At 46.3% G+C, this 27322-nt stretch overlaps 1 protein-coding gene across 1 annotated transcript in view; it reads right to left on the bottom strand.

Annotated features, from left to right (window-relative positions):
- Positions 1-27322, bottom strand: part of ATG2A (autophagy related 2A) — a 2561659-nt gene that overhangs the window by 1121526 nt on the left and 1412811 nt on the right. Inside the window, exon 26 of the mRNA XM_085625535.1 lies at positions 26533-26603. Within this exon, the coding sequence (XP_085481661.1) occupies positions 26533-26603 (71 nt within the window). The remainder of the gene's footprint in view (positions 1-26532; positions 26604-27322) is intronic.

Below are 27322 nucleotides of genomic sequence, written 5' to 3'. Positions count from 1 at the left end.
GCCGTCCGCCGAAGTAGACCGACCTGGAGAGACGCGCCGAGAGAAGTTTCATCCGGCGCTCCCGCCGCGACTTCGGCTTCAACTGTTGGCACGCCGTACAATCTGTGGTGCCGTGATCCTCCCCCAAACACCACATACAAATGAGGTGAGGGTCCGTCGCCGACATAGGACGCCCACAAAACGTGCAAGTTTTAAAGCCCGAAGGCATTCGCACATTGTTCCACCAAAAGAATGGAAGAAAAAAGGGGCCCTAACAGGCCCGTAGCAAAGATCGGATCCGCGTTGCACGCGGAAAAGGAAAAAACTGACGTAGGCGCGCCGGGGCGGGTCTTATGTGATCTCGCTGACGTCACGTGCGCGGACGACGACTGGGCGGAGTCACGTGATGTCGCCCCGCCCCCGGTGTGCAGGGATGCTGTGGCAAAAAAGTTTCCGTATCCAGTCTCACGCCTGGGGATAATTCTACGTGAAGGAATCTGCGGCTAGTAGTCTCTATCAGATATGGCTAGATCCTAGTACTATACTCAAAGGTGAGAGCCTTAGGCGCCGATAAGACGCAATAGGCTTTAGTAAGAAATAAGCAAAAATGTTATGCATTAGGTAACAAAGCTTGAAGATTACTTGCAGCACAATTGTGAGTAAAAATACTTTATCCAAGAAACACAGGATGCAGAATGGATGATGGTACAAGGCAAAAAAGGGTCTGCTCAAATCTTCTACAACTTATAAGAGCAACTTTATGATGTTCAATCTGTAGGCGCAAAGAACGTTGACATGTATCTTTGTATATCCCGAGATCAGATGGTTATAACACAACTGGGAAAGGACTTGGATGATTCCATTGGCCTTAAGAGATTATAAGCAGCATACCCTAGCTAAGGCTCTGGAGTTGGATGTTTGTTTGTTCCTAATTTACAACATCTTCTGCAGACTACAGCGAGACTCTTTAAACTTTATTGGCGAAACTAGAAAAGTGACAGACTCAATGTGTGATGAAGCAGCGTTGGTCTGTCTGAAACCCAGGAAAGACCCTCGGCAAAAGTAGATCGTACAGACTGATCGTGATCTTAAAGTTAGATGTCAAGCTGTTCCTTGCATCATAGGACCCACCTGATTGGGCCCTCTGATGCTGGGACTGTGGATAAGTCAAGCTTCATAGGGGGTCAGCCGTGTGTAGACAATGTGAAAAACGCCCATCTTTGAACTGCCTGATACAACACCTAGGTTTGGTCCCAGATTTGATTTTGAAAGTGGCTAATGTCTAGGTATCCATCCATAAGAGCTCACAGTAGAGTGAATAAAATGTCTTGCCCAAAGAATGTTGTGAAGAGAGACACTATAAAGAGGTGCCAATTTTAGCCACTATTATTTGCTCTCATGTTAGAACATATTGTAGACCGGTTGGGGGTTAGGTGGGGGAACAGTATTAAAGGAGTGACCACTGGCACAGAAGAACAAGTTACTTACCTTCGGTAACTATATATCTGTAAGAGACATAGATTAGTTATAGATTCCTTACCTTAGAATTACCCCCAGGCGTCAGACTGGATCCGGAGAAGATTTCGTCAGCAGTACCCCTGCGCGTCGAAAGGTGGCGTCGGTCGGCTTTGTGTTCGTCGTTAGCGTCGTGATCGCCACAATGACGCTGCAGTAGCTACTTAAGACGCCACCCTTGCGCGCTGACGTCAGTTCTTTTACACAACATTCCATGCCAGAAGCGCAGCGCCATGCTAGATACTGACCACTGGTGCACAAAACTAGGGCCCTGAAAAGGATTCCCTGACCCTAGAAGTCAGTTCGCAGAACGGGGAGGATGGGTGGGGCGGTAAGGAATCTATAACTAATCTATGTCTCTTACAAATATATCGTTACCACAGGTAAGTAACTTGTTCATCTGAAAGAAACAATTAGTTATAGATTCCTTACCTTAGAATAGATACCCCAGCAATACCAACCCCGGAGGTGGGTCTGCGTACCAAGTTACACCTGAAAATCCTGGAGAACAGAATGGCCAAAGACGCCGTCTCTACGGACTTGGCTGTCTAGGCAGTAGTGTTTTGTGAATATGTGACAGATGCCACTGAGGAGGACTCCCCGTCCCAAAGCAGTGGTAGCTGCCGTCACCCTGGTGGAATGGGCGCGAAGTCCCACTGGAAGTTCCTCCACTGCCAAGGAGTAGCAAGCTTTAATGCACAAAACAACCTACCTAGAGATGGTCCGTTTGTGCATGGCCTGACATTTTTTGGCGCCCACATAGCCAACATAGAGCTGTTCATCCACCCGGAATTGCTTGGTGCGATCCAAATAAAAAGAAAGCGCACGTTTTGGATCCAGACAGTGGAGCCTCTCTTCGTCCTTAGAAGGATGCGGAAAGAAGGTGGGCAAAGTGATGGTTTGACCAATGTGGAAAGAAGTATCCACCTTGGAAAGAAAGGAAGGTCTGGTTCTTTTAAAAAAATATATATATTTTTATTGAGAAATTTTCTTTTAAGGGGGGGCACATAAATAGATTGTTATACAAACAAATATTCATAGAGATAAAATAGAGATTAAATAGACGTTGAGGTGAGAAAAATAAAAACAAATGCATATATTTAGTGGCTGCTTTGCTTTCGTACACAGTGCTTTCAAATCGATATGTTGTTACAAATGATTATTCAGAATGATTTCTTGAAGATAAGGTAGGCATTAGGATAAAAGAAAGCCTAGACATCATTAGCAGCATTATTTTTCGTGTACAAAGTATCAGTACACTATGATTATTATTATTATTATTATTACTTCAAAGACCTCCTACCTCCGCCTTCCACCTATAAATTGGGGACCATATTGTTTTCCCCAGTTTTTGGGCTTTTCGGACTTTTCTTTCATAGATCCCTTGCTCAAGATTAAAAGTGGAAAGGAGCCGGGCTACTCATTGCGAGAATGTTGGGGCCGCCGGGTCTAACCAGGCTGTAGCAATACAGATTCTAACCACTGCCATTGCCAGAAACATAAAATAAGGTTGGGTACAATCTGCTCCTGAGCTACTTACCTCCAGTAGCATTAATTCTGGGGTTAAGGCCACATTCACCCCCAGGGTTACCTCTAAAAACTGTTTTGTCTGGTGTATAGTATGTATCTAGAATCATTTTAAAGTGCTGCGCCTGTAATTTTGATGAGCAGGGTATATTATGTCCCTTGTCTAGGAAATCGAGGAACTTTGATCCTTTTATTCCAAGCCTTTGATTCCATTTATCGGCCTGTTCCTCTAAGTCGTCTGGCTGCATGACAATCAACTCGCTGTAAATTCTACTAATAGCGTATCCCTCTTTATCCTTTAGCCTATCAATCATGGTATTCTTGACTATCACTTTGGGGGCCCCTTGTTTTCTTCCCTCAGTAACTACGCACCTGTAAGTATTAAAAAAAATCTTTCCTGTCTACCCCAAACCGGTCTTGTATCTCTGAATAATCTGAATCTGGTTACATCAACTAGGTCCCCAATCACCTCTATACCCAACCCCTTCCACCGGCTTATTATATTTTTGTGAAAGACTGTTCGTAGTGCTGGGTTCATGTATAGGGGGGTATAGGAATTTAACCTCCCAATCCCATTCTTTCTTTTTATCGTCTTCTAAATCTGCCATGCTACTAATAGTGTCTTGAACCTCACCTTCTTGTAGTAACTAGGTTCAGTGAACCTTAAGAAACAGTTTTTGGCATCTTCCCCAACCAGTAACTCCTAAATATCCGGTATCCTTTCCTGGTTACAGCAGTCAAAGGGGTTTTCCCCAGCTAGCCCGCACATATATTGCAGGGCTGATGCTAGATGATATAGTCTGAAATCTGGGACCGACAATCCTGCTCTCACCCTAGGGAGGGACATAAATTTCAGGCTCCGCCTTGTCTTTCCGTATGCCCATATGAATCTATTTACCACCCTATCTAGCTTTTCGAACCATATGGTCTCAAATATCAGAGGTATTGATCTGAATAAAAATAGATCTTTAGGCAAAAGAAACATTTTTACCACATTACAGAGGCCTATTATTGACAAGTGAAGGTTATTTAGCCGAGCAAAATCCTGTGATCCCTTCTAGATAACCGGGGCTAAATTCAGCTCCACAATTTGCCCTATATTAGCTGAGATTTTGACTCCCAAATACGTTGCTTACTGAACTAGCTGAGGGTCGTTCAGCCCGAGACATTCATTGGTATTATTTGGGTTTTGAGTTGACTGACTGAGTACCCAGATATTTTCCTGAAGGCTGAGGTTTCTTTCGCTATTTCAGCCATTGCTGTCTCTGGATGTGGTGTGGGGACCACTAAATCATCCGTGTACCCTAAAATATTGGTTTCGAACCCATGAGAACTTTTGGATTTTATCCCGGGGTTGGCATCGATCCTGTTTATTAAAGGGTCGATATAGCAGGCGAAGAGAAGTGGAGAGCAGGGGCAACCCTGCCTGGTCCCCCTTTGTATCTTAAATTCCTCTGTTTGACCGCCTGCCAATACGAGTCTAGCTGTAGTGGAGATGTACAATACTCGTAAGGCCTTGATGAAATCAATTCCAACCCCCAACCGTTCGAGTACAGCCCATAAAAAGCACCAGGAGACCCTATCAAATTCTTTCTATGCATTAAATAATAAAAGTGCCATAGGGTCTCCTGTGACTGCCATAGCATCGAAAAGCGTAATGGTTCTTCTAACGTGATTTGTGGTCTCCCTCCCCGGTATAAATCCGTGCTGTTTGGGCGAGATGACTCGTCCAATAATCGGGCTCATACAATTCACCAGCACTTTTGAGTATATTTTGGTGTCTGTGTTAATCAGCGTAATTGGTCGGTATGAACCAGGATCTATAGCAGGCTTCCCCTTCTTCAGGAATTCCACTATGTTGGCTTGTACCCATGAATGGAAGGGGGGGGGGTCCCTTATTGTACCAGACAGAGCATGTTTGTAAAGTAAGCCCCAAGAGAGGGCCAGAAAACTTTGTAAAACTCGAGCGGGATCCGGTCTGGCCCGGCGGCTTTCCCTGCTGCAAGGTCGCTAAGCGCTTTAATTATTTTGTTGGGGGAAAAGCAGCAGCCAGGGCTTCCTGTTCTTCCGAGGAATTTTTTTTGCAGCTGACAGTGGCTAGATAATCCCCAATTGCATCCACCCCACTATCCTCGCTGTCTTTCTCAGAGTCGTATAATTTCATATAAAAGCTACGGAATTCATCACAGATCCCCAGAGCTGTAGTAGCCAAGTCGCCATTTTCATTCTGGATTGCCATTATCTCACTCCTCACGTTTTTTTCTCTAGTACGCATTGCCAGTATGCGCCCTGTCCTTTGACTACACTCGTAGCATTCCTCCCTTCGCATCGTATACTTCTCAGTAACCTTGGCAATAACTACAACACCTACCTCAGCTTTAGCTAGGGCAAGTCTAGCATCCATATTCTCTCTGACCACTATCGCCTTGACTAGTTGTTCTTCAATTAATCTTAACCTCTGGTATAGTTTGGTTAATTGCGGACGGTTTTTGGAGAGGTATAGACTGAAACTTAATGTCTCTCCTCAAATGCCTGCCTCAGGGTACCCCAAACCATTCTAATTCGGGCACTCCCTCGGTTATATATCAGAAACTCTTCTATCCTTTTTATCATGTAGGCAATATACCCCATATCCCCCCTTTCAAAGGACCAATTCTGTTGTACACTCGACCCCCCCCAATCTGCAAAATCTCTAGAACTAGGGGATTAAGGTCTGACATCACTTGGGGACATTTTTTTAATACAGCATTTCCCCATTAAACCCTGAGAAACGAAAAAATAGTCCAATCGTTCTATGAGGAGCCGAAAAATAAGTGCTTCCCGAATCTGGATTTGCCATTTTTTGATTCCTCCAAGCATCTAATAGCCCATTTCCTTCCACTAAATGTGACAGAGCCCTGCAGACCCTACGTTTTCGGCCTTTATAGGAACCATGGCTGCCACCCCATTGTACACCGATCCCATTGATGTTTAGATCCCCACACATTATGATCGGGGTTGGCCATCCTGCTAGTTCTAGGTTAAAAACTTAAAAATCTCGGGGTCATACCCTGTTGGACCATATTTCGAACATAGGGTCAATGAAAATGTATGTATATGTAGCTCTACAATAACCCATCGCCCATATTTGTCGACAAGTTGTTTCTAACAGACAATCTCTTTTCCCAGGGTTAAGATAGCCACCCCTCTAGTTCTGGTGCCCTGTGTGGTGTATGCTATGGGATTATACACTAGCTGGTCTAAAGCTTTTTTGTCCGCACCCATGATGTGCGTCTCTTGGAGACAAACAATTTCAGATTGTAGCATTTTGAGGTCTTCTGCAACCCTACGTCATTTACCGGGATCGTTCAAACCACAAATATGAACATACGCTATCCTTATATTTGTCCTGGTGGTCATTTTTCTGCTTTCAATAAAAGCCGCCACCCTCCATGAAACCCCCTTTCCTTGCTCTTTTGTTCCCACCAAAATCTCCCAAGTGCTTGCTGTGCTCCATTTCCTCCCTTAACTACCCTACCCCATCCCTCCTCCCCCCTTCTCCATCCCTAGAGACCCTCCCTCCCCCCCATCCTGTTAGTGAGACCGACCTACCTGACAAGGTCTGGGTGATGGTGTCTGTGTCCCTTCCCCCTGCCACTCGGTGCTCCCAACAGTTCCAATCCATAACTCTACTGATACCTGGGCAGGTCCTTTCTTCAACGCTCCTCCTCCCTTCTTCATTATATTCCTTTGCCTTTATTTCAGATGTAAAGACTCTCACTTTGTTGTTGTAGATTATTTTTAGACAGGCTGGATTTAACAGATACGCCTCTGCCCCTTGTGCCTGACAAGATTGAATTCGTTGTCTCAAGCGCCAGCGCCTTTCCACAGTTACTTGGCAGAAATCAGGTCGCATAAAAAAGGATTGTCCTTCATGCGATCGTTTAGAGTACGGGTGAGCTTTGAGGAAAGCTAGCTCTTGGTAGCTGTGGATCTCCTGGGTGAGTCTGCCTGGGGTTTTTAAGCATGAGGGGATAGCGGTGGACCCGTTGGACCTCTATGTCCCAGTTCCACCGTTGGACCTCCGAAAAGGCCCCCTTCAACAGCTTTAGGACATAGGCTCCGATGTCTCCCCCCTCTATGCCTTCTTCTATGCCCAAGATCCTTAAATTGTGTCTTAAGCGATTTCCGTAATCCTCAACCTTCCATTGCATATCCACTATCTGTACTCCCTGTGCTTCCATTTGGTGTTGTCCTTTCGCCACTTCGCTTTCTAAGCCAGTCGTACGATCCTCTACCACTGTAATCCTTTCATTAATTTCAGTGCAGGCTTTCGCAATCTTCCTGATCGTCCCTTGTAGCTTTTTTGTGGCCAGGCGGGTTTTTTTGCAGTCTCATCGTGTCTCTTCCTGATGTTGCTTGATTGAGTCATATATCAGTCTCAGGGTGTGCTCCTCGGGGTCTTGGCTGCTCTGTGCTTTTGTGTCCGCCATATAAGGCTCCTCATATGATTTTAGCGTGGCAGAATAGTCCCCCTTTAAAGCGCGATTTCCTTGTTTCCTCAGGCCCTCCTTGCCCTGGGCCTGAGACGTCCACTCCTGACTCCGCCTCAGATTTTTCCTCCTGCGGGCTACTGTATCGGGCCCTTCCAACTGGCTACTAGAGTCTGAGCTGGAGGATATGGACACACTCTCCCCCTCAGATACTGCCGCGCTTGTATCCGTGCCATCCGTCAAGGAAAAAAACTTGTCCCCCAAGTCCAGGGATTCTTCAAGGGATCTGCAGCTTCTAGCCCCTTTACTAACAACTGTGTCTCTGGTCCTGCCCTACTGCAAGGAGGAGGGCATGAAGCCTCTGCTATGATCTCATGACAATGTACAAGATGAGGCACTTCTTCAGGTTGAATGTCAATTTGACCTTCCCATACCCCTGAATCTTTAGGAATTAATGTTAATGTCTTGCCCTGGAATGTTTGCCACTTGTTCTGGCCACAACCCATCCCTCTTATTATTAGCACCATCATTACTGCTCAGCTCTTCTCAATAGGTTGAGGGTTGGTACTCTCCCCCATCATCTCCTACCTTGTTGGTGATGCTGGTGACGTTATGTCGAGTTCCAGGAGCCACCGTCGTGGAAGTGAAGCATTTGGTGATCGGCTGCTGCAGGGGAGAGTCCACTTTAGCTCCTGTACCCTTAGAAGTAGTGGATATTTATTTAGCGCATATATCACCCTTAGGTCTCATAGCGCTTTGCCAACACAGGAAGCTCAAGAGGGTAGAAAGCAGGCATTAGAATAGCCATGTTTTAAGATCTTTTCAAACATTTTTATGGTTGGTTTCTTGGCGAAGTCGTAATGGCAGGGAGTTCCATAGTTCCGGTGCAGTTTTAGAGACAGACCTGTCTCCATTTTTTTACAGTACGAACTTTGGGGATTCTCAATAGGCCTTTGTTTGATGAACGAAGTGAGCGCCCTGACTGATATTTAACTAACTTTTTTGCTAAATAGATTGGACCCTGGCTGTTTAGGGTTTTATGAGTCAGGCAACATATTTTAAAAGAGACCCTACTCCTTATCGGCAACCAATTTAGGGTTTTAAGGCTCGGGGCAGATGGGGACCGGGAAGGCAGATTCAGGACCAATCTGGCTGCCGTGTTCTGCAGCACCTGTAGTTTCGACAGAATATTTTCATTTATGGATGCAAATAGCACAATGCCATAATCCAGTCGGCTTATGATCAGGCCCTGTACAAGGGGTAACCTGGAACCAAGGGGAATCCATTTAAAGACTTTCTTTAGGGAACGCATTATTCCGTAGCTGGTATGGACCAAGGAGTTAACATGGTCTGTCATGGAGAGTTTGTTATCCATGATAATACCCAAATTACGGACTGTTATTTTGGGCGTTGGGCATTTTCCCAGTGAAGAGGGCCACCAGGCCGTGTTCCAAACATATTGCGCATCTCCAAAGAGTATGATTTCAGTTTTGCTCACATTTAGGAGTAGATGATTGGCTGACATCCATTCATTTATTGATAACATGCACTTTATAAATCTGCATTTTGTGTCGCTTGGGTCTGTGTCGAGAGTGATCAGCAGCTGTGTCTCGTCGGCGTAGGATACTGTATCAAACCCATGATCTCTAATAATCTTTGCCAGAGGAGACACAAAGGTTGAAAAGCGTGGGACTTAAAATCGACCCCTGGGGGACGCCCTTGTCAATGGGTTGACTTTTAGAACAGAAGTCTCCTATTTGTACTTTTGTTGATCGTTCTGACAGATAACTCTCAAACCATTTAATGGCCGAGCCCTCGACACCAAGTTCCCACAGATGTTTCAAGAGGATGCTATGCGAGATGGTGTTGAAGGCCGCCGACAGGTCCAGCAAGACAAGAATAGCCGTCTACAGTGGCACTGATCTCATTAGGGATAGTCTCTGATCCCTTGCTGCCTTTAGGTGTGTTCTTGGGGCCACAGGGGAGAGTGGTTTTTGGTCCCTTGAGGCGTGGAGGGGGCATGCCGCCTTGGTAGTGGTTATAGGAGCCTGCTGCCTGTTCTCTCCACTCCGATCCCTGTCTGAGTGAGCAGATTTGGGAGGCAATCCGGTTTTGGTGCTTCTCTGCGCCGAGAGCCACCCAGGCCGTACTGTGAGCAAAGCCAGGAGCTCAGCAGCGGCTCAGGCTGTGAAAGTGATCAGTTTAAGGTAGCCCCTAAGCACTTTCAGGACTGCTAGAGTCTCAGCGGCCACGTGGATCATGGAGCCACTTCCCAATCCAAAGTAAGTACTCCACACGTTATGCTCCCTCCACAGGGCAGTTATGAGTCTTCCGGGGCCCAATACCATTACTAACGGGTGCATCAAGGAACACGGGTTCGGGCGACAGCAACGGTCTCTCACACAGATGCCATCTTAGTCTCGAATCTCACATGTGACTTTCTAAATCTCTGAAGGTCTGGTTCTGAGGAAGACCTTGTCCGGATGAACAGCCAGAAAAGGAGGCTTAGAAGAAAGAACTTGGAGCTCACTCACCCTGTGAGCAGAGGTGATGGCAACCAGAAAGGCAGTCTTTAAAGTAAGAAGTCAGAGAGGAACGTTATGAAGCGGCTCAAAGGGAGCGCACATAAGGTAAATAAGAACCAAGTTCAAATCCCACTGAGGCATTACGAAGGGGACAGGAGGAAAAAGATGAGTAATGCCCTTGAGGAAGCGATTTACAAAAGGGGACTTGAAAAGAGAAGGCTGATCAGGAAGCCTAAGTAAGGCTGAAATGGCAGAAAGATAGCCCTTTAGAGTGCCCTAGCAGAACCCGGCTGGGCCAAAGACAGGAGGAACAACAGAACCTCAGAAAGAGGGGCAGAAAGGGGATACACAGCCTTTGCTGTGCACCATGCCACAAATTTGTTCCATCTGCAGGCGTATACCGTCTTAGTGGAGGGACGCCTGGCTGCCAAGATAACATCACAGACGTCGGGAGGAAGGTCAAAGGCCGCCAACAGTCCCCGCTCAATCTTCACGCAAGGAGGTGGGGGTTGGACAGGTTTGGGTGGGGGACTGTCCCCTGCTGCTGCGACAGAAGATCCTCCTGAAGAGGCAATCTGATTGGAGGATCGAAGGCCATGTGTAACAGCTCGGGATACCAGACTCTTCATGGCCAATCCGGAGCCACAAGGATGACTTGGGCCTGGTTATGCTTGATCTTCAGCACTCTGGGCAGAAGTGGTATAGGTGGGAAGGCGCATAGAAGAACACAATTCCACTTGCGATGAAAAGCGTCGCCTAGCAATTGCCGCCTTGGAAATTCCAACACGCAGAATTGCTGACATGGAGCGTTCACTTCGGTGGCGAATAGATCTAACCACGGCTCTCCCCACTGCTGAAATAGACCTTGAGTGCAAGACAAATTGCCCAGAGCTCCAGCAGGTAGATGTGGAGCTCGGACTCCGCCGGAGACCAGAGGCCTCTGATCTCCACCTCTCCCATGTGATCGCCCCACCCTAGAAGTGATGCATCCTTCACCACTGTGTACTCCGGTTGGGGAAGGAAGAGGGATCTGCTGTTGACCCAATCCCGGTTCGTCAGCCACCACTGCAATTGGCGGTCAGTGCCCTCCGAGATCTGGACGCAATCGGACAGGTTCCCCCGATACTGTGCCCACTGGAACTTCAGGTCCGACTGTAGAGCCCGCATATGCCATCTGGCATGATCCACCCGCAGGATTCAGGAGGCCATCAGACCCAGCAGCCGCAAGGTCACCCTGACCGAAACCCAAGATAGAGGCTGAAAGATCGGAATCAGAGCCCGAATATCCCAGACTCGCTGTTTGGGAGGATATACCCGAAACTGCGTCGTGTCCAGAACCGCTCGGATGAAGAGGAGCATCTGCGAGATAGTCAGGTGTGAATTTGGCACGTCGATAGAAAACCCCAGTGCAGGAGGTCGGCCGTAGTCTGGAGGTGGGAGACAACAGCCTGGGGCGAGCCCGCCTTCAACAGCCAGTCGTCGAGATAGGGGAAGACAGGAACCCACGATCTGCGCAGATGAGCTGCGACCACCGCCATCACCTTTGTGGACTTCCAAGGGGCACTGGTGAGGCCAAAGGGGAGCACGGTAAACTGAAAGTGCTCATGGCCTACCGTGAACCACAGGTAACGCCGGTGGGCCAGCAGGACGGGGATGTGAAAATAAGCGCCCTGCAAGTCCAATGCTACCATCCATCTCCAGGGTCGAGGGCAGAAAGGACTTGAGCTAGCGTAACCATTTTTAACTTCTCCTTCCTGGGGAAGCGGTTGACATTCCTGAGATCCAAGATAGGACGCAGGCCTTTGTCCTTCTTGGGCGCCAGAAAGTAGTGGGAATAGCAACCACAATCTACTTCTTGGGTAGGAACTCACTCGATGGCTTCCTTGGCCAAGAGAGCCGTAACTTCCTGATGGAGAAGGGCCAGATGATCCTCCGACATTCAATGGTACTGAGGTGGCATGGCTGGGGGTGTAACCTCGAAGGGGAGGGAGTAGCCCCTTCGGACTATTTGCAAAACCCACCAGTCTGACGTGATGGTTCACCAGTGGGGGGAGGGGATGGCGAATCCTGCCGCCCACTGGCGATTGGTGGCTCTGAAATGTCAGATTAAGAGGGTTTGGAGGCTGCTGCAGAGGAGGTGGTGGTTAACTGGCCTGCTCGCTGGCCCCCAGACCCACAATAGTGGGCCCCACGTCCACGGCTGCGCTGAGGCTAAACAGCTTGCCCTGGCCTGTGGCTCTGGTTGGAACGTAGCAGGGCACCCCTTCCGTAGCCACAAAAGGGGCAAAAATCAGATTGTGTGTGCAGGGTGGGTGGTGGAGAGGCACCGGGACTTGGCCGCAGCCCGAGAGTCCTTGAAGCGCTCCAGCGCGTTGTCTGCTTTATCGCCGATCAGGCGATGGTCATCAAAAGGCATGTCCATAATGGTGGCTTGGACATCACCGGAAAAGCCAGTCGACCTCAGCCAGGCGTAGCGTTGAAGGGTTACCGACGTTGATATCATCCTGCCTAGAGAGTCTGCGGTGTCCAGCCCACTTCAGATGGTAAACTTGGCTGCTTCTCTCCCCTCGGCAACTGCACGGCAGAGCACGGCCCGGGCACTGGGGCAGCACCTGCACCACCGTATCCCACACAGAGTGGGTGTAACGGCCCAACAGACATGCAGTGTTTACCGTCCGCAGTCCCAAGCTGGAGGAAGAAAACATCTTCCCAAGGTGGTCCAGCTTTTTGGATTCCTTATCAGGTGGTGCATTAGGGAATGTGCCTTTGGACGTTGAGGCGTGGATCACCTAAGTCTCAGGGGTTGGGTGTTGGAAGAGGAAAGTGGGGTCGCCCGGGGCTGGGCGGTGGCATCGGGCAATCATCCTATCCACAGGAGCCCCTTTGTTGGGCCTGGACCAGGTGCCCAAAAGGATGTCAGTGAGGGCTTCATTAAACAGTAGCAGGGGCTCCGAAGAGCTCACTGCCGGTTAAAGCGTCACTGTCAGGAGGTTAGTCCGGACTGCCACCGTAGGTAGCTCGAGATTGAGAGCCTCGGATGCCCTACGCAACACCACGGTGTAAGAAGCTCCCTCCTCCGCAGCCACGGTAGGAAAAGACAACATGCCAAGGTCTGGGGAGGTATCCAGACCACTGGTTTCCCCCAGCTCCTCTCTCCGGTCGGGTTCATAACCCAACTGGTCAGTCAAAGGGCCTCCAGACCCCTCCCAGTCCTCCTCCACCGCCCCTGGTTGCCAATCTGGCCTTAAAGGAACACCAGGTTGGAGCAAGGGCACAAAAGTACCCGTCGGCGCTGGATACAGCGTCAGTCGATGCCGGTCCGGCTCCACCTGAGGGTGAAGGCCGGCGTCGAAGTCCCAGGGCCCCCAGCCGAGTCTGAGGGGCCCGAAGGCACACCGGCAGAGTCGGGCTGCCGAAAGATGGCATGCATCACTTCGTAGAAACTCCGAAGCTGGGCTGGGATTGCTCCGGGTCCTGGGTAGGGAGGGAAACTTTGAGTCTTCCCAGTGACGATGCTTCTTCGACTTCTTCTTGTGCTTCAACTTACCTGAGCAGTGTGAAGAATTGGAAGAGGACTGGTGGTGGTGGCTCCGCGACTGGTCCCTCGACCACCCACGCGACCGGGACCTCGAACGGCACGGAGCGGACTGCCGGGCCTCGAGAAGCTTTCGGGACCGCCCCTGCAAAGACTTTGAAATCATGGTCCGGCAGTCGGAATACGACTTGGAGTCGTGTTCGGGTTCCAGACAAAACAGGCCCACGCTGTGCGGATCCGTCACCGACATCAAACGTCGGCAGGAACCGCAAGCCTTGAAACCGTGCATCCCTCGTGCACTAGGAGTCGATGGGCTCAAAAACAATGACAACAAAAGTCGAGAAAAAGTCAGTCAAAAAGTGGCTGGAGGTACAGCTCTCTCGGGGTATGTGCTAGCTGGCGCGGCAAAAGAAACAACTCAGCGCGCGAGGGCAGCGACTAAGTAGCTACGGAGATGGCATCCCGGTGACCACGACACCAATGACGAACGCGGAGCCGACCAACGCCAACTTTCGACGCGCAGGGGTACTGCTGACGAAAAATTCTCCGGATCCAATCTGATGCTTGGGGGTAATTCTATGGTAGGGAATCTATAACTAATTCAGATATGTCCAAATTAACCATGTTCATTGATAATCTAATGCTACTTCGATCCCTGCTCAAACTGTGGCAACCATTGGAATTTGATACATTTCACGATTTAAGGTAAATATTATTAAACTTGAGGAACTGGTATTAGATCCACTAATAAACCATTGGTGGACAATACAAGCCCTTTTCTCAATACCTTAGGCAGAATATATGTTGTTATAACACATGCGTTACAGCGCATGCCATTACTACGCGGTCGTTACAACGACCGTGTTGTTACATCTCATACGATTACATCGCAAGTCGTTACAACAACTTGCTGTAGGGGGCACGCTGGACTTAGGAATAGTATAATTTACTGTTCCTACTCCAGTTTATGCAACAGGAACAGTTTATGCAACAGTAGGGAAGGCTGCCCCCTACAGCAAGTTGTTGTAACGACCTGCATTGTAATCGTATGCGATGTAACAACCCGGTCGTTGTAACGACCGCGTTGTAATGGCATGCAATGTAACACATGCATAGTAAACGATGTCTCCCCCTTGGGCTCCATAATCAGTGATTCATATGGCAATAAAGATAGCTCTATCTACTGCAGAATCTATTACACTGAATCATTCCCATTAATAAGGGATATATAAAAGGACTTGCAACAATAGCAGATGCAACATTTCTCTTAATGAAAGAGAGCTGCTGCTGTGAAAATGCAGAAAACTGTGCTTCTCAAGATTCTATCCCTTTTTCTGACCAGAACACTTCCAAGACCAGCACTGTTACTTAAACATTCCCAACTGACATATGAGGAGGCTGGAAACCCAGGATAGCAACAAAAAATCTCTACCTAACATCCTCAAGCAAAGGATTGGCAGTTCTAGATCTGACAAGATATTTTGAAGTAGAACAATTGTAATTCCTTGTAAAAATGGGAAACACAGAAACTTATGGACAGTGGTGCATTGCTGACCATGCCATTGCGGGAATGACCCAGTGAATTATGTCATATTTTGAGAGAAAACACAAGAGTTGGAACCTCTATTATTGATCAATCAATCAATCAGGGGATTGTAACCGCGCTACTCACCCGTGAGGGTCTCAAGGTGCTGGGGGGGAGGGAGGGGGGTCCGCTGGTCAGTTTTAGCCATAGAGCCAGGTCTTGAGGGTCTTTCTGAAGGTGTTCATGGAGGGTGCGCGCCTGATGTCTGCCGGTAGCTCATTCCATGTCTTGACTGCAATGTGAGAGATGGATCTTCCGCCTGATTGGTGGCAAGAGCTTGATATATGGGACAAAGTGTGGCTATCCAAGTGCTTTACATCCTAATTGTCACCATTCATGCCAATTTGCGACAATCCTGACTTTTCCTCAAGCATTCGCCAAAATAGCTTTATGATGCAGCTGACAAGCAGCAGTATGATTTATGTTCATTGCCTAGACCTCAAAATATCCTAAAAGGAGTGTGTCACTGAAATTTGTTGACATTTATTGTAGGGCTTAAACCTTAAACTTTTGGGTGGAGACAAATCTAAAAATCTGATTTTTTTGTGAAAAAAACAACAATATTAAGGATATATTTGAAGACTCTAGATCCCTGCATCTACAGAAAGAGTAATAAAACAAAACTGATGGCACCATCACTCGCAATGCAATATATTGCACTGGATGACTACACCAGCAAGGGCTCACAGAACCAATTGTGAAGCTGAGAAGTGCCATACGTAGCACCTGCTTGTGATACTCCTTCAAAACAATTCTAAAGTTAGACTGGTGCCTTTAGACGGTTCACAAAAGGAAACTGCAGGAAGGAGTATTGCTAAGAAACAAGTTTAGAAAATCCATATTGATGTAAATTCAAAGTGTGATTTCTCTAGAGATCTGGTGTATGAAAGAAATAAAAGATTCAAAGTAGTTTGAGAGATTACTATAAAAGATAATTTAAACGGGTACAAAGAAAAAAATTGATTTTCAGTGAGGCAATTGAGGTATGACTCCTCAAAGTAAAAACTTCGAAAATGGCAGTATTTACAAAAGACAAGCATGTTGCTCACAATGCAATGCATGGGTTAGGACGTACTTTGAAACCTATCAAATCAGAAAATACAAGTAAAATGTACCACTTGCTTAATTATATAAAGAGGCAAAAATCAAGTTGCAGTACAACAGCGAGTTGAACAAGTCATTCAGTGACGATGTACCAAGCCATATCAAAGTAGAAAACAAAGAGTTCTAATGTTCCTGCTTTGAAAATCTACATAGATAGGCTTTTTTGCTTTGTATACATCATTTTATAAACAAATGTCAGCTAAAATGTTTCAATTGGTTGGCACTATCAATATAACCGAAATTCATATGGCAGGCGAAGGGGGATGTTTTCTTCGCTAATACTTATCCGAAAATGTTCAGTTGCATGAGCTTCTCTGTCCCTTGTTCCTTAGCATGATTGTAACAGAGAATGTTTGTAAAACTTGCAAAACTGTCGGATGGGAGTGATAATGGAGTTTGAAGTCAATGCTGCATTACAGTAGGTTTGTGATGGGGAGTGTAGCACCTCTGTGCTCTGCCACTATCTGCCAGGTACTTAGCCTTTTGACAAAAGCTGGTGAGCTTGCTAGACATGTGAGCACCACATTAACATATCAAACTGAGCAAAATATTCTGACTAGTAAGTGCTCACCCTTTACCTGAAGGGGGCAGCTTAACATGAGGCAAGGAGGATGAAATAAGACCAGGTGTCATAAGACCCACCCTCACCCTTAATGAATGGAAGTCACTTCCTTCTAGTTGTACGTGTCATTAACCACAGCATTTTTCATGTGATCTTTAGAAACATTCTTTACATAAGCACACCATCAGTGAGGCCTTTCAAACAATCTTAGACTAGGTGAGAACAGTTGCAGGCTACATACTTGATCTAAAAACAGGATGGAAGCCGATGGAAGGAAAAAAAAACTTGTGACATGCAAGTAGCAACTTCGTTCTTTTTATCCAAGGAGAGCAAGGAATAGTCTCTTACCTGTAACTCCAGTTCTCTAGTAGGGGAATTTTCATTATAGTCCTAAGCACTGACTAGTGCTACCCAAGTGCGGGGACCCCAGAGCACTTTTTCACAATAGAGCTTCTTAAGTGTAGATGTTCGCATTTCTTCAGGAAGACCTGCAGAGTCGCTTAAGAAAGAAAATGACTATGCAGCCTATAGGAATAGGCTACAATGGCCCAATTATTCATGTTGTACTTATAAAAGGGGCCAGGAGAAATGTATGTGTGTTTAATTTCATGATGTGTTTAGATAAAAGCATACATCTCTTTCACAAACCCTTTTTTGATAGAGTATAGAGATGAAGGAGTGCAGGACAGTGTAGCCCCATAGGCTGTCATATGAGTTAAAAATAGAGGCTGTGCCTTTAAGAACAGAGGGACCACCAGTATCCCATCATGCTCAGCAGGTGGCAGTTGCTTCAGTTCTTTTTAAGGTGATGCATAATAACATTTAGGCCCCATGGTTACATCTGTCTACTCCATCGGGGAGGAGGGAGGGCTGCTTATGACTATAATGGAAATTTCCCTACGAGAGAACTGGAGTAACAGGTAAAACTTTTCCTTCACTCGTCGAGGATTTCCATTAATGGCCATAGGCACTGAATAGAGTAGCAAGCCCATCCCTACTAAGAACAGTGGAGAAGACAATGGGTGAACTAAGGTAGCCATTTAAGCAAAAATATTTCTGAGGGAAGCCTGTTCTACTTGAGCGTCTGTTCTAGCATCAGAGGAGTCTAGGCAGTAATGCTTAGTAAATGTATGAACAGATCTCCACGTGGCTGCTTTGCAAATATCTGGTATAGGGATATTCCTCAATAAAGCAGCAATAGTCGCTTTACCACTAGCGGAGTGAGCTTTTGGTTCAGCTGGTAGTGTCTTGTTAGCATTTTGATAGCACTGGAGTTATCGAAATAGACAAGAGTCTTTTAACCCCTTCAGTGCCCCGCCCTTTCCCCGCCCTGTGCTGGCCATTGCATTAGCGGGCGGGGTTCATGACGAGATAGTCTCGTCATGGGCACAGCGCAACCGCGCTCCATGACGAGACTATCTCGTCATGGGCACAGAAGGGGTTAATGTGGTTGTCAACAACAATACAACAAAAACGGAAAATGAAAAGCAAAGCAATACGTCTGGCTTCTAAGCAAGGAGTCAACATAGTTCTGTGATATACAGTTTTATGGGGGTGGTTTCGGTTCTCCCTTGAAAGATGTCTCCTTGAGTTGACCCTAGTTCCCTGGGTTGTCCGTGGTCATCCCCTGGGTCCTGGTTGTTGAGCATGAGGGAACGGAGCCCTCTGGAAATGGTGATTCCAGCAGGAATGCTCAAACAAAACAAACAAAAAAACAAGCATTAAAAATGCAATAGGTCTCACCTTTTATTAAGGTAAAGCCATTTGCTTTGCTATACAATACCATTAGCAAAGCAAATGGCTTTCACTTAATCAGAGGCCAGACCTATTGCATTTTCAATGCTTGTCTTTCCTGCCTCTCATCTTTGCTATTATCCTTCATTACTTCCTTTTACCCATCTGTTGTCTTTCTTCCCTCCCCACCTGCCTTCTTTGCTTCCACTTTTTTTCCTCCCTGCCTTACTTTCGTTTTGCATAGTTTATCCGTTTGCCTTCTTACGTCCATTCTTTCCAACTTGCGTTGCTAGTAGTGTTCCCGCCAGCTTTCCCTACTTCCTTTCTCTCTGTCCTTTCTTCAAGCCCTTCAGTCTAGGGTGACAAGATGTCCCGGTTTTCCCCGGACAGTCCCCGTTTTTAGAGAAGTGTCCCCGTGTTCCCACACTTTTCTCCAAATGAGTCAAATGTCCCCGTTTTAGAAAAGTGTCCGGGTTAAACACAGAAATGTCCCGGTTTTTCACCTTTCCGGTTGCGTGCATGCTCTGTTTGCACTGCTTGTGACTTCACTGAGGTGAGCGCTGTAACAGGAAGGGAAATCCTTTGAAGAGAGGCATTTTCTCTTGGGATTTCCCTTCTCTTTGTCCACGCAGCACCACCTACGTCATCGTGACGTGGCAGTCATCGGTCATTGCCTCCATTTGTCTGGCCTGACACTTTATCAAGAGAACACCTTCAGCCCTGCAGTGATCTTTGTTGCTCAAAAAGTTTGGTGCATGCCCGCCATGTTTCTGATGACCGCGCTCCAAACGTATTTGTTTATTCGAAACAAACTTCTAAAGTGGAAGATTATTCTAAACAATACAAAAATGCCCCCACACCATGAGAGTTTTATATCTTGGTGTTGGGGTGAATATTTGTTTTTCTGTTTGTGACCACCAGATTCTATTGGGCAGTGATGGAAAGAAGGGCACATCATATTGTTCACTCTAAATAATTGAGACCGTCTGATGCCTTTACTCTAACTGCCCATACTCTGCTGGGCAGTTGAAGTGAGATTTCCGGGAGCAGAGCCTGAAGGGGCAATGCTGTTGGAGCGCAGGCAGCCTGCCCTAATCAAAATAGAGTGGGCAAGCAGAGGGTTTTGCAGACAAGGTAGTCACGTTTCTGATTAAGTACCTCAACCGCAGGACTCTGAATTAGGCCCCTAATGATCTTCTAAGATAAATAATTGCATTTCTGATGACAATCTCTGTCATTATGTAGCCCACATGAGGAATGACAAAAACTAATATGAATCTTGAAACAATTTAAATTCAACAAAGAATTGTTTTGAAATAATATTGAACTCTGCTAAAGTTACTAAATTAGACTCAAAAGAGAATTCCTCTTGCTAAAGATGTAAAGCTCCCCTAGATAATCTTTTCCACATCATTTTTGAATGTCAAGTGTCTGATGTACCTTAAAAATTGTCTTGTAACTTGCCTCCATGGTGTTGTGTCAGGAGATCAAATAGAGTCTGCCAATGATTATTTTCCTCATTTAACTTCCTGACCTCATTTCAGAAATTAGCCTTGTTAAAGCTCATATGTTGAACAAGTCCCTATCACTTAAAAGCTGCAAATCCTCATCCAACGTGTCAATTGATATAAGGACAGTGGATATGCCAACACTTGCTCTCTTCAATAGGACAACCCTTCACATAACAGACAGAGAAGAACTATATAACAAAATGTGGTGTTCTTACTTGGAGAGCTTTGATTAATAAAACACTGTCTCTTCACAATCGCTTAACCTAAAGAATCCTTGCAACTTTTCATACACATGTGCTTTATTATTACAGTTTCATATTATTCATTCTACCATTTTAGACGTCTGAAACTGTTTTATTAGTGTAAAGTATTATTTGTCAATTAGAGTTTATAAGTCATTAAAGGCAATATATCCCCTCTCACACACTTATTGCATGCCTCATATTTATGTAATGGTGTTGGACAAGAGTTAGGCTGGTGCCAGAGGGACGACTGGCCAGGGGTGCATTGCTCTTCGGTTAGACTGTCTCTAGACAAGTATTACTGCTGTAGAACTTTACATGTTTATTGTGGACCCAAAAACACCCTGCATGCACCTTTGAGAAAGTGATCGTAATAAAGTCTGAGTAGCTCTGCTAGAGGAGACCTGGGTGAAAGATATATTGTAACACAGGGTGGTCACCAACTGTTGCAAATGTTGAGGAAAAGTCTGTTTAAATGGAATTAATGGTTACTGCCGATAAAAGACCTCTGATTTGTCGTCTGTAATGCTTCATCTCGGTCTGCGGAGGGAGCGGTCATTGTAGTCTTTTTTCTATGTCTATGACAGCTGTCAAATAGTCCTACTTTTATGTCGATGGTTACTGCAAACCTTAGTCCTACTTCTATGTCTATGACCTGTCCCCGTTTTTTGTTCTGAGAATCTGGTCACCCTACTTCAGTCTGGCTTGTTTGCTGTCCCTTCTCCCTTACTGCTGCCTGTCTGTCGGGCCTCCTGCCTGGCTGCCTCACGCCCTGTGGGGTTGCGTGAGGACTGCCTACGTTATAGTCTGACCTGGGTACAAATGGGCACATGCCTCCCTGGTTTGGCATGATCATGGGACTTGCTGCAACCCATACTGGCACAGAAACCAAAACCTCATGTGATCACGACCGGACGAAGACTGTATTTTTTCCCGAACCTGCTGCGAAGATCACTGTGCACTTCCGGATCACATGTCTACCTGTGAGATAGCTGAGTGGGTTAAGCGCGTGCAGTACAGAGGTGTGTGTGTGTGTACGCTGCAGGTGGTTTGTTCGAGTCCAGCGGATGCCTACAGACGATGGGAGGTAATTCCTGCAGGGCCGCCTGCGCCTGTCATCCTTCCAAGGTCGATAAAACGAGTATAATTGCGTTTGCTAGTATGTATTAGAAATGTGGTGTGTCCTGAACATGATCAAAATAATAAATATGTTGCTATTTCACATACTCACTCAAACATTATTAGGAAGGAGGGGGCTTTACTCATTCTGCTATTACACGGCGGGGACTGGAGGAACACAAGCTGGTAAATGTCTTGGAAGCAGACTCGCTTCCAGCCATCTGCTCCTTAATGTGAGGCGGAGACTCCCAATCAGGGAAGGAATCGGGGCGAGGAGGGGCGGGCAGCGGGAGCAGGGAGGAGGGTGGGGCAGAGTAGGCTCATGGGTGGGGCTGACCTCATTCTTACATCCCTCACCCGTAGCGTGCTGTCCATGAAGAATCTCCTTTTGGAAGGTGGCCTCTTAACGGAGAGGGAGTGAATGGGAGGGGAAAGGGGGGGGGGCTGGGGGTGACAGAGAAGCAAATACTCCTGAGTGAGATGCCCCTCTTAAATGAAGATACCCCTTTGATGAAGGTCCCCACTCACCTGGGAGATTGGCGGATACGTAGGGGGGTGGTGTGTGTGTGGATGGGGGGGGTGGCGTGCAGGTGGCAGGAGACATGGGCATTGGGCACAGATAACTTGGCGTTTCAAGCTAACCCTTTCATGAAGGTAGCCTCTCACCTGGTTTGGACGGCGGCCAATGGGCATGTTTAACGCTCGGATAGTGGCACAGAGAGGCCGAGGCTCAAGTAGCTAACCCTGCGTTTGAATATACCCCTTCATGAAGGTGGCCTCTCACCCGTGGGATGCGTGGGGGGGGGATACGGATATATTTAGAGTCGTGGGGGTAAGAGGGAGGTCATGAAGCTGGCCTCTCGCCTGAGAATGTGTGTGTGGGGGCATTCTGATATATTTAGAGTCGCGGGGGCAAGGGGGGAGGTAATACCCCTTCATAAAGGTGGCCTCTCACCTGAGATTGTGGAGGGGGGGGGCACAGATATATTTAGACTCTTTGGGTGCAAGGTGGAGGTAACAGAGCAGCTGATGGTTCTTTTGAGGCTAACCTTGTTCTCCCCCGCCTCAAGAAGATAAATTTTTCATAAAGGTGCCCCCTTCCCCTTGTGGTGAGTGGTACAAAGGAGGGGTAGCTGGGGGCATCATGTCCGAGCGAGCGAAAATGCCTCCTAAGTTATGTTGCCCTCTCTTGGAAGTGAGGAGTAGTGATCATGGGAGGAGTAGTGATCATGGGAGGAGTAGTGATCATGGGCGTAGTAGGTATCATGAATGCAGCAGGTGGAGTGACATCGGCGCCCAAAGGAGTGAGAGGTCCATTGCACCCCAATTTTAGCTTTTATTTAGTTTAATATGTGAACTGTGGCAGGGGTGGGGCATTTTCTTCACTTGCAGTAGCCCCACGCCACCCATCCAGCACCTTAGTATTGTAGAAAGGAGTACTGAGTACAGAGACATGATCGACGTCAGAGACCCTCCACCAATTTGTCCGCCCCACACCCCTGACTGTGACAGTCTACCATCCAAGAACTGTATCCAGGGCCAATGGAATAATGTGGTTTAGCAGCTGCAGCGTTTACCACATAATTATGGATTTTGCCACATAGTCCACAATATGCTGCATAATCTGCTAATTTTAACACTAAATATTGTTTCTTGCTCAAATGGAACAAAAGTTACTAAAAACACAGAGGTGCGGGGTGCAGTGCAGTGGACGGCCCTCAGCAAACATTGACCGGTCGCTTTACTGTTAGCTTATTGCTGTATTTAACTGGTCCTAATCAGGTGAAATCTTTGCATAGTGTCAATATGAGTAAACATGACAAACTAAAGAAGCATTACGGTCACAAAATGCGCAGCATTACGCCGCATAATTTGCCTTTTGTGGCAACATAATTTAGACATCTTTGCCGCATATGTTGATCCTCCCCTGCCGCATAATTCCAGCGACCCTCACTATACATTTAAGCTTGGAGTGATGGGTGAGACTATTAAGGGGTGCGAAGGGAGGAAGGACAAAGTGGGTGCCCTTGTTGAGGCTTTACTTCATCCTCACCTACCCCACAGAACTCGCTGTCCTTGGAAAATAAACTTCTGCCCTTGTGGACGGGTTGCATGGAAAAAGGCGAGAGAGGAGGGTGCAGTAGACCCCTCCATCTTACTCCCTCCCCGCCCCAACTTGTTGGAATGGGAGACGCTGGAGAATCAAATTATCGCCTTGCAGCTGGCAGGCCTGCAGCCCAGGCACAAAGCTGGGGTCGTCTTTGTGGGTAATTACCAAAAAGAACAAGCAGCACTGCCCACAGCTCGCCGGCCTTTGCTCTACATGGAGCTGAAAACGAGGGAAATTTGGAGCAGTGAGCATGGAGCTAAAAGCGAAGGAATTGTATCAGCTGCTCTCTGTGTCTCTTTCAAGATAAAAACGAAGAGAGCTAGCACGGAGAGACGCGATGACCGAGGCGAGTGAGGCAGTGAATCTAATTATGGTTACTATGGCGAGTTCCACTCTCTGTATTATTTATCACTTTTACCTGCTTGAAGATCTTTTTCTCCAAGGAATAGATTTAGTCTGTGATCGGATAACTGGCAGCAGGTAACAGGTAAAATGTGCCTAATAAAGAAAATTGCTTGTTTGTGCATTTCAAAGTTAAAGCTAGAGCACCGTCGTGAAATGCTCACAGCATGCGAGCAGAAAAAAAGGGAGCCACTTGTGCCCGCTCCCATTTAAAAAAATTAAAAATGCTGTTGTGATTGTCCCGGTACCTTAGAAAGTGAAAGAACGCACAGCGTGCTGAAAGTAAACAAAGCCCATCCTGGTGACTCAAGCAGGACAAACTCAGCACGCTGAACGTAAACAAAGCCCGTCCTGGCTTGTTTACATTTGCATCGCGCTTTCACTTTAAGTGAAAGAGCAATGCAAAAATAAACAAGCTGTCGCCATTGCGGAAAGCCTTTCTCTTTAATGAAAAAACAAAGTGCCTACACAGACTAGTGAAGGAGAGAGTGTCACGCCGCCAGTTAAAGATCCAGTCCCGGTGGGCGGGGCCAAAAGAGGAAAGGGTGGCAACCAGGAGTGACTAAAAACCCTCCGGTCCAATCAACAAATGACGCAAGCCAATGAAAAATGCAGGCGGAGCTGAGACACGACTTCTGGAACCGTATTGATTCAAGAAGCCCTCGCATGGCGAGAGCAGCGTATGTACGCTGCTAACGCCAGGTGAGACCTGAAAAGAAGATAACAGGGGTTGAGTGGGCTGCTCATTGCCGTCACAAGGAGGTGAAGACGTTCTAGACGTTCTAGATGCCTCAATATCAATCTGCTTGTCGACGGTGATCGTCTACGATGCCTCAATGCCGGTCTGGGCTTAGACGGAGACCACTGTGGGGGCCTTGTAGTCGATGGACTCTTCAATGTTGAACGAACCCTGTGCGCCGACAGTGTTGTCATCAAAGTCGATACACCTTGCCTTGATGATGATCTAAAGAACTTCCTTGATGTTGAACCTTGTAATGACAGCAAACAGGTAGGTGCCCAACCTCTTCTCGACGGTGATCCTCTCAACGCCGTCTAGGACCAATATTGTTTTTCTCCAGTTTTCTTCCTGGCACACCCTCCAGAGACAGATAGCAGAGCCTTGGTAGAGGGATGACCCTCTCCTCGCCCTGAGGTCCTACCTTCAGACTGTGTCTGTTCTCTTCTTCTCTCCTCAATGCCATGGAGACAACTTTTCTCCCCGTCCTTCAGGGTGCCTCCTGAGAAGTGCCTGCAGTGGTGACATTACTCAGGATTATGACTCGCTGGGAGGAAGATAATACAAACCTCACAGGGGTCTGTTTTAGCCTTTTTTCTCCCACAGGCTGGGCATTTGTCAAACAGAAAAGGATTTTTTTCTGTCAAAATAACTCCATGTTCTGTTAGGAGAAAAACAGAAAAAGCTAGGGAGAGACCAAAAATGTTGATTGAAAAGAACAGAAGCAACTGCCGCCTGTTGAGCATGATGGAATACTTGTGGTCTCTGGGTTCGTAAAGGCACAGACTCTATTTTTAACTTGTGTAATGAGAGCCTATGGCGCTACGTTGACCTGGTCTCTTTCACCCCTATACTCTATTAAAAAAAGGGTTTGTGTAAGAGATGTATGCGGTTATATAAAAACATCATGAAATTATACACACAAACATTTCTCCTAGGCCCTTTTTAAGTACAAGATGAAGAACTGGGCCATTGTAGCCTAATCCTATAGGCTGTATAATCTTTTTCTTTTATAAGTGACTCTGCAGGGCTTCCTGAAGAAAGGCGAACATCTATCCTTAAGAAAATATAGTGTGAAAAAGTGCTCCGGGGTCCCGGGACGTGGCGGGATTATTCAGTGGTTATGACTTTCAATGGAAACACCCTGCAAAAGAATACTATTTTGTTTTTCTTAGAAAAATTAATGTCAGCGAATCAGAAATGATGCTCATCTAGAACAAACTGGAGACACTTTAATATTGCACATTAAAGCTAGACTATTAGGTGAAGAAGGTGCTTCAAAAAAGCTGAATGAGCTAGTGAAACAGGTGAGAACACTCTGGCAGATCCCAATCAGCTGAAGAGGGTACTGTAGTTACTAGACCTAAGCCCATAAGCAACAAATGGCCAAGGAAGAAAGAAGAGCTTAGTAAGTACTGGGAAGTCTGACAATGTAGGGCCCAGTCTAATTAAATATAAAAGAAGTTTTGCTGGAGGGAGGGTTACTGTCGGGGATTCTTGATGAGCAAAACTCTTTCGGACTCCCCTCAAAAAACAGAGAACCGTTGCTGAAGGAGAGAGTAAATGTTCACCTGGCTTAACACAGTTTGTGAATTTGTGGGTGATAAAGTAAGAAAGAGGCCCAGGCCTTACAGTGTGTAATGGTCAAGATGACTTGATAGCTGCATAGCATTAAATAAATTCATGTTTGCAAGCAAAGTTTTGATGTTCCATTCATCAGCCTTAACATTACCCTCTAAATCCTGCTTACAAAGAAAAACACATTTAAAGTAAACATTTCCCATTAAAGCGGCAACAACTATAGCAAAATCATATTCAGGAGGGACGCAGCCTCAAACAAACCCCTGGAACAAAGATCCTGGTCATCCCCTTACCTTTTCTTAAGTCAACTGCATCAACTGTGCATTTGTCAGACAAGTATATGGCAGAGTCATCCAAAATAAACCTAAAAATTATAAAGGAATTGAAAGTTAATTTATTTTCAAGACGTCTAAATGTGGAAGGGCAGTCATTCCTACTAGCACACATTTCAATTAACAATTGTCACTGGTTGGTGTATTCCCGGTTCTCATTCACACACCTTGCTTGTTCAACTAATTTTAAGCATAAGCAATACATACAAGTTACTTTTCTGTAATTATAGTTATCCAGCACGGATATTTTTTATAGATGTATATGCTATGAATTAGTCCTAGTCTTTAGGCAGGGAACAACATTAGATAAAATACACAGCAGGTTTAATCTAATGCGAAAATATTAGCTCATCAAAATCAATGAGGCGTTTTTGAGCTTAGGGAATTAGTGGATGGGACCCATGCTTCCGCTCAACTATCTCCCCCTTCACAAACTACTTCTAGCATCTCAAAATTTTAGTGCACAAAGTATCCAATTAACAGCTTGTCTACCCATCACAATGATTCTGTGAAAGATTACAACAGTGGAGAAGAAAAATGAAATTACAGTTTTACATTATATTTTTTCAAATGAAAAAAAGACTTAAAGTCAAGTAAACATGCTCATAAGGTACAACATTTCTAAATTGTTTTTTAAGTAAAATGTTCAGGTAATTAGTCAAATCAATCCAAAAGTAATTTTATGAAGACACCACTGTTACATTTATTAAATGAAAAAGGAAATACATCTAGCTTCAAACATAGGCTGTAA

The sequence above is a fragment of the Triturus cristatus genome, chromosome 9 (genome assembly GCF_964204655.1).
Source record: "Triturus cristatus chromosome 9, aTriCri1.1, whole genome shotgun sequence".
NCBI lineage: Eukaryota > Metazoa > Chordata > Amphibia > Caudata > Salamandridae > Triturus > Triturus cristatus.
Note: the sequence above shows the minus strand (reverse complement) of the source record. Positions and strands in the feature narration are given on the sequence as shown.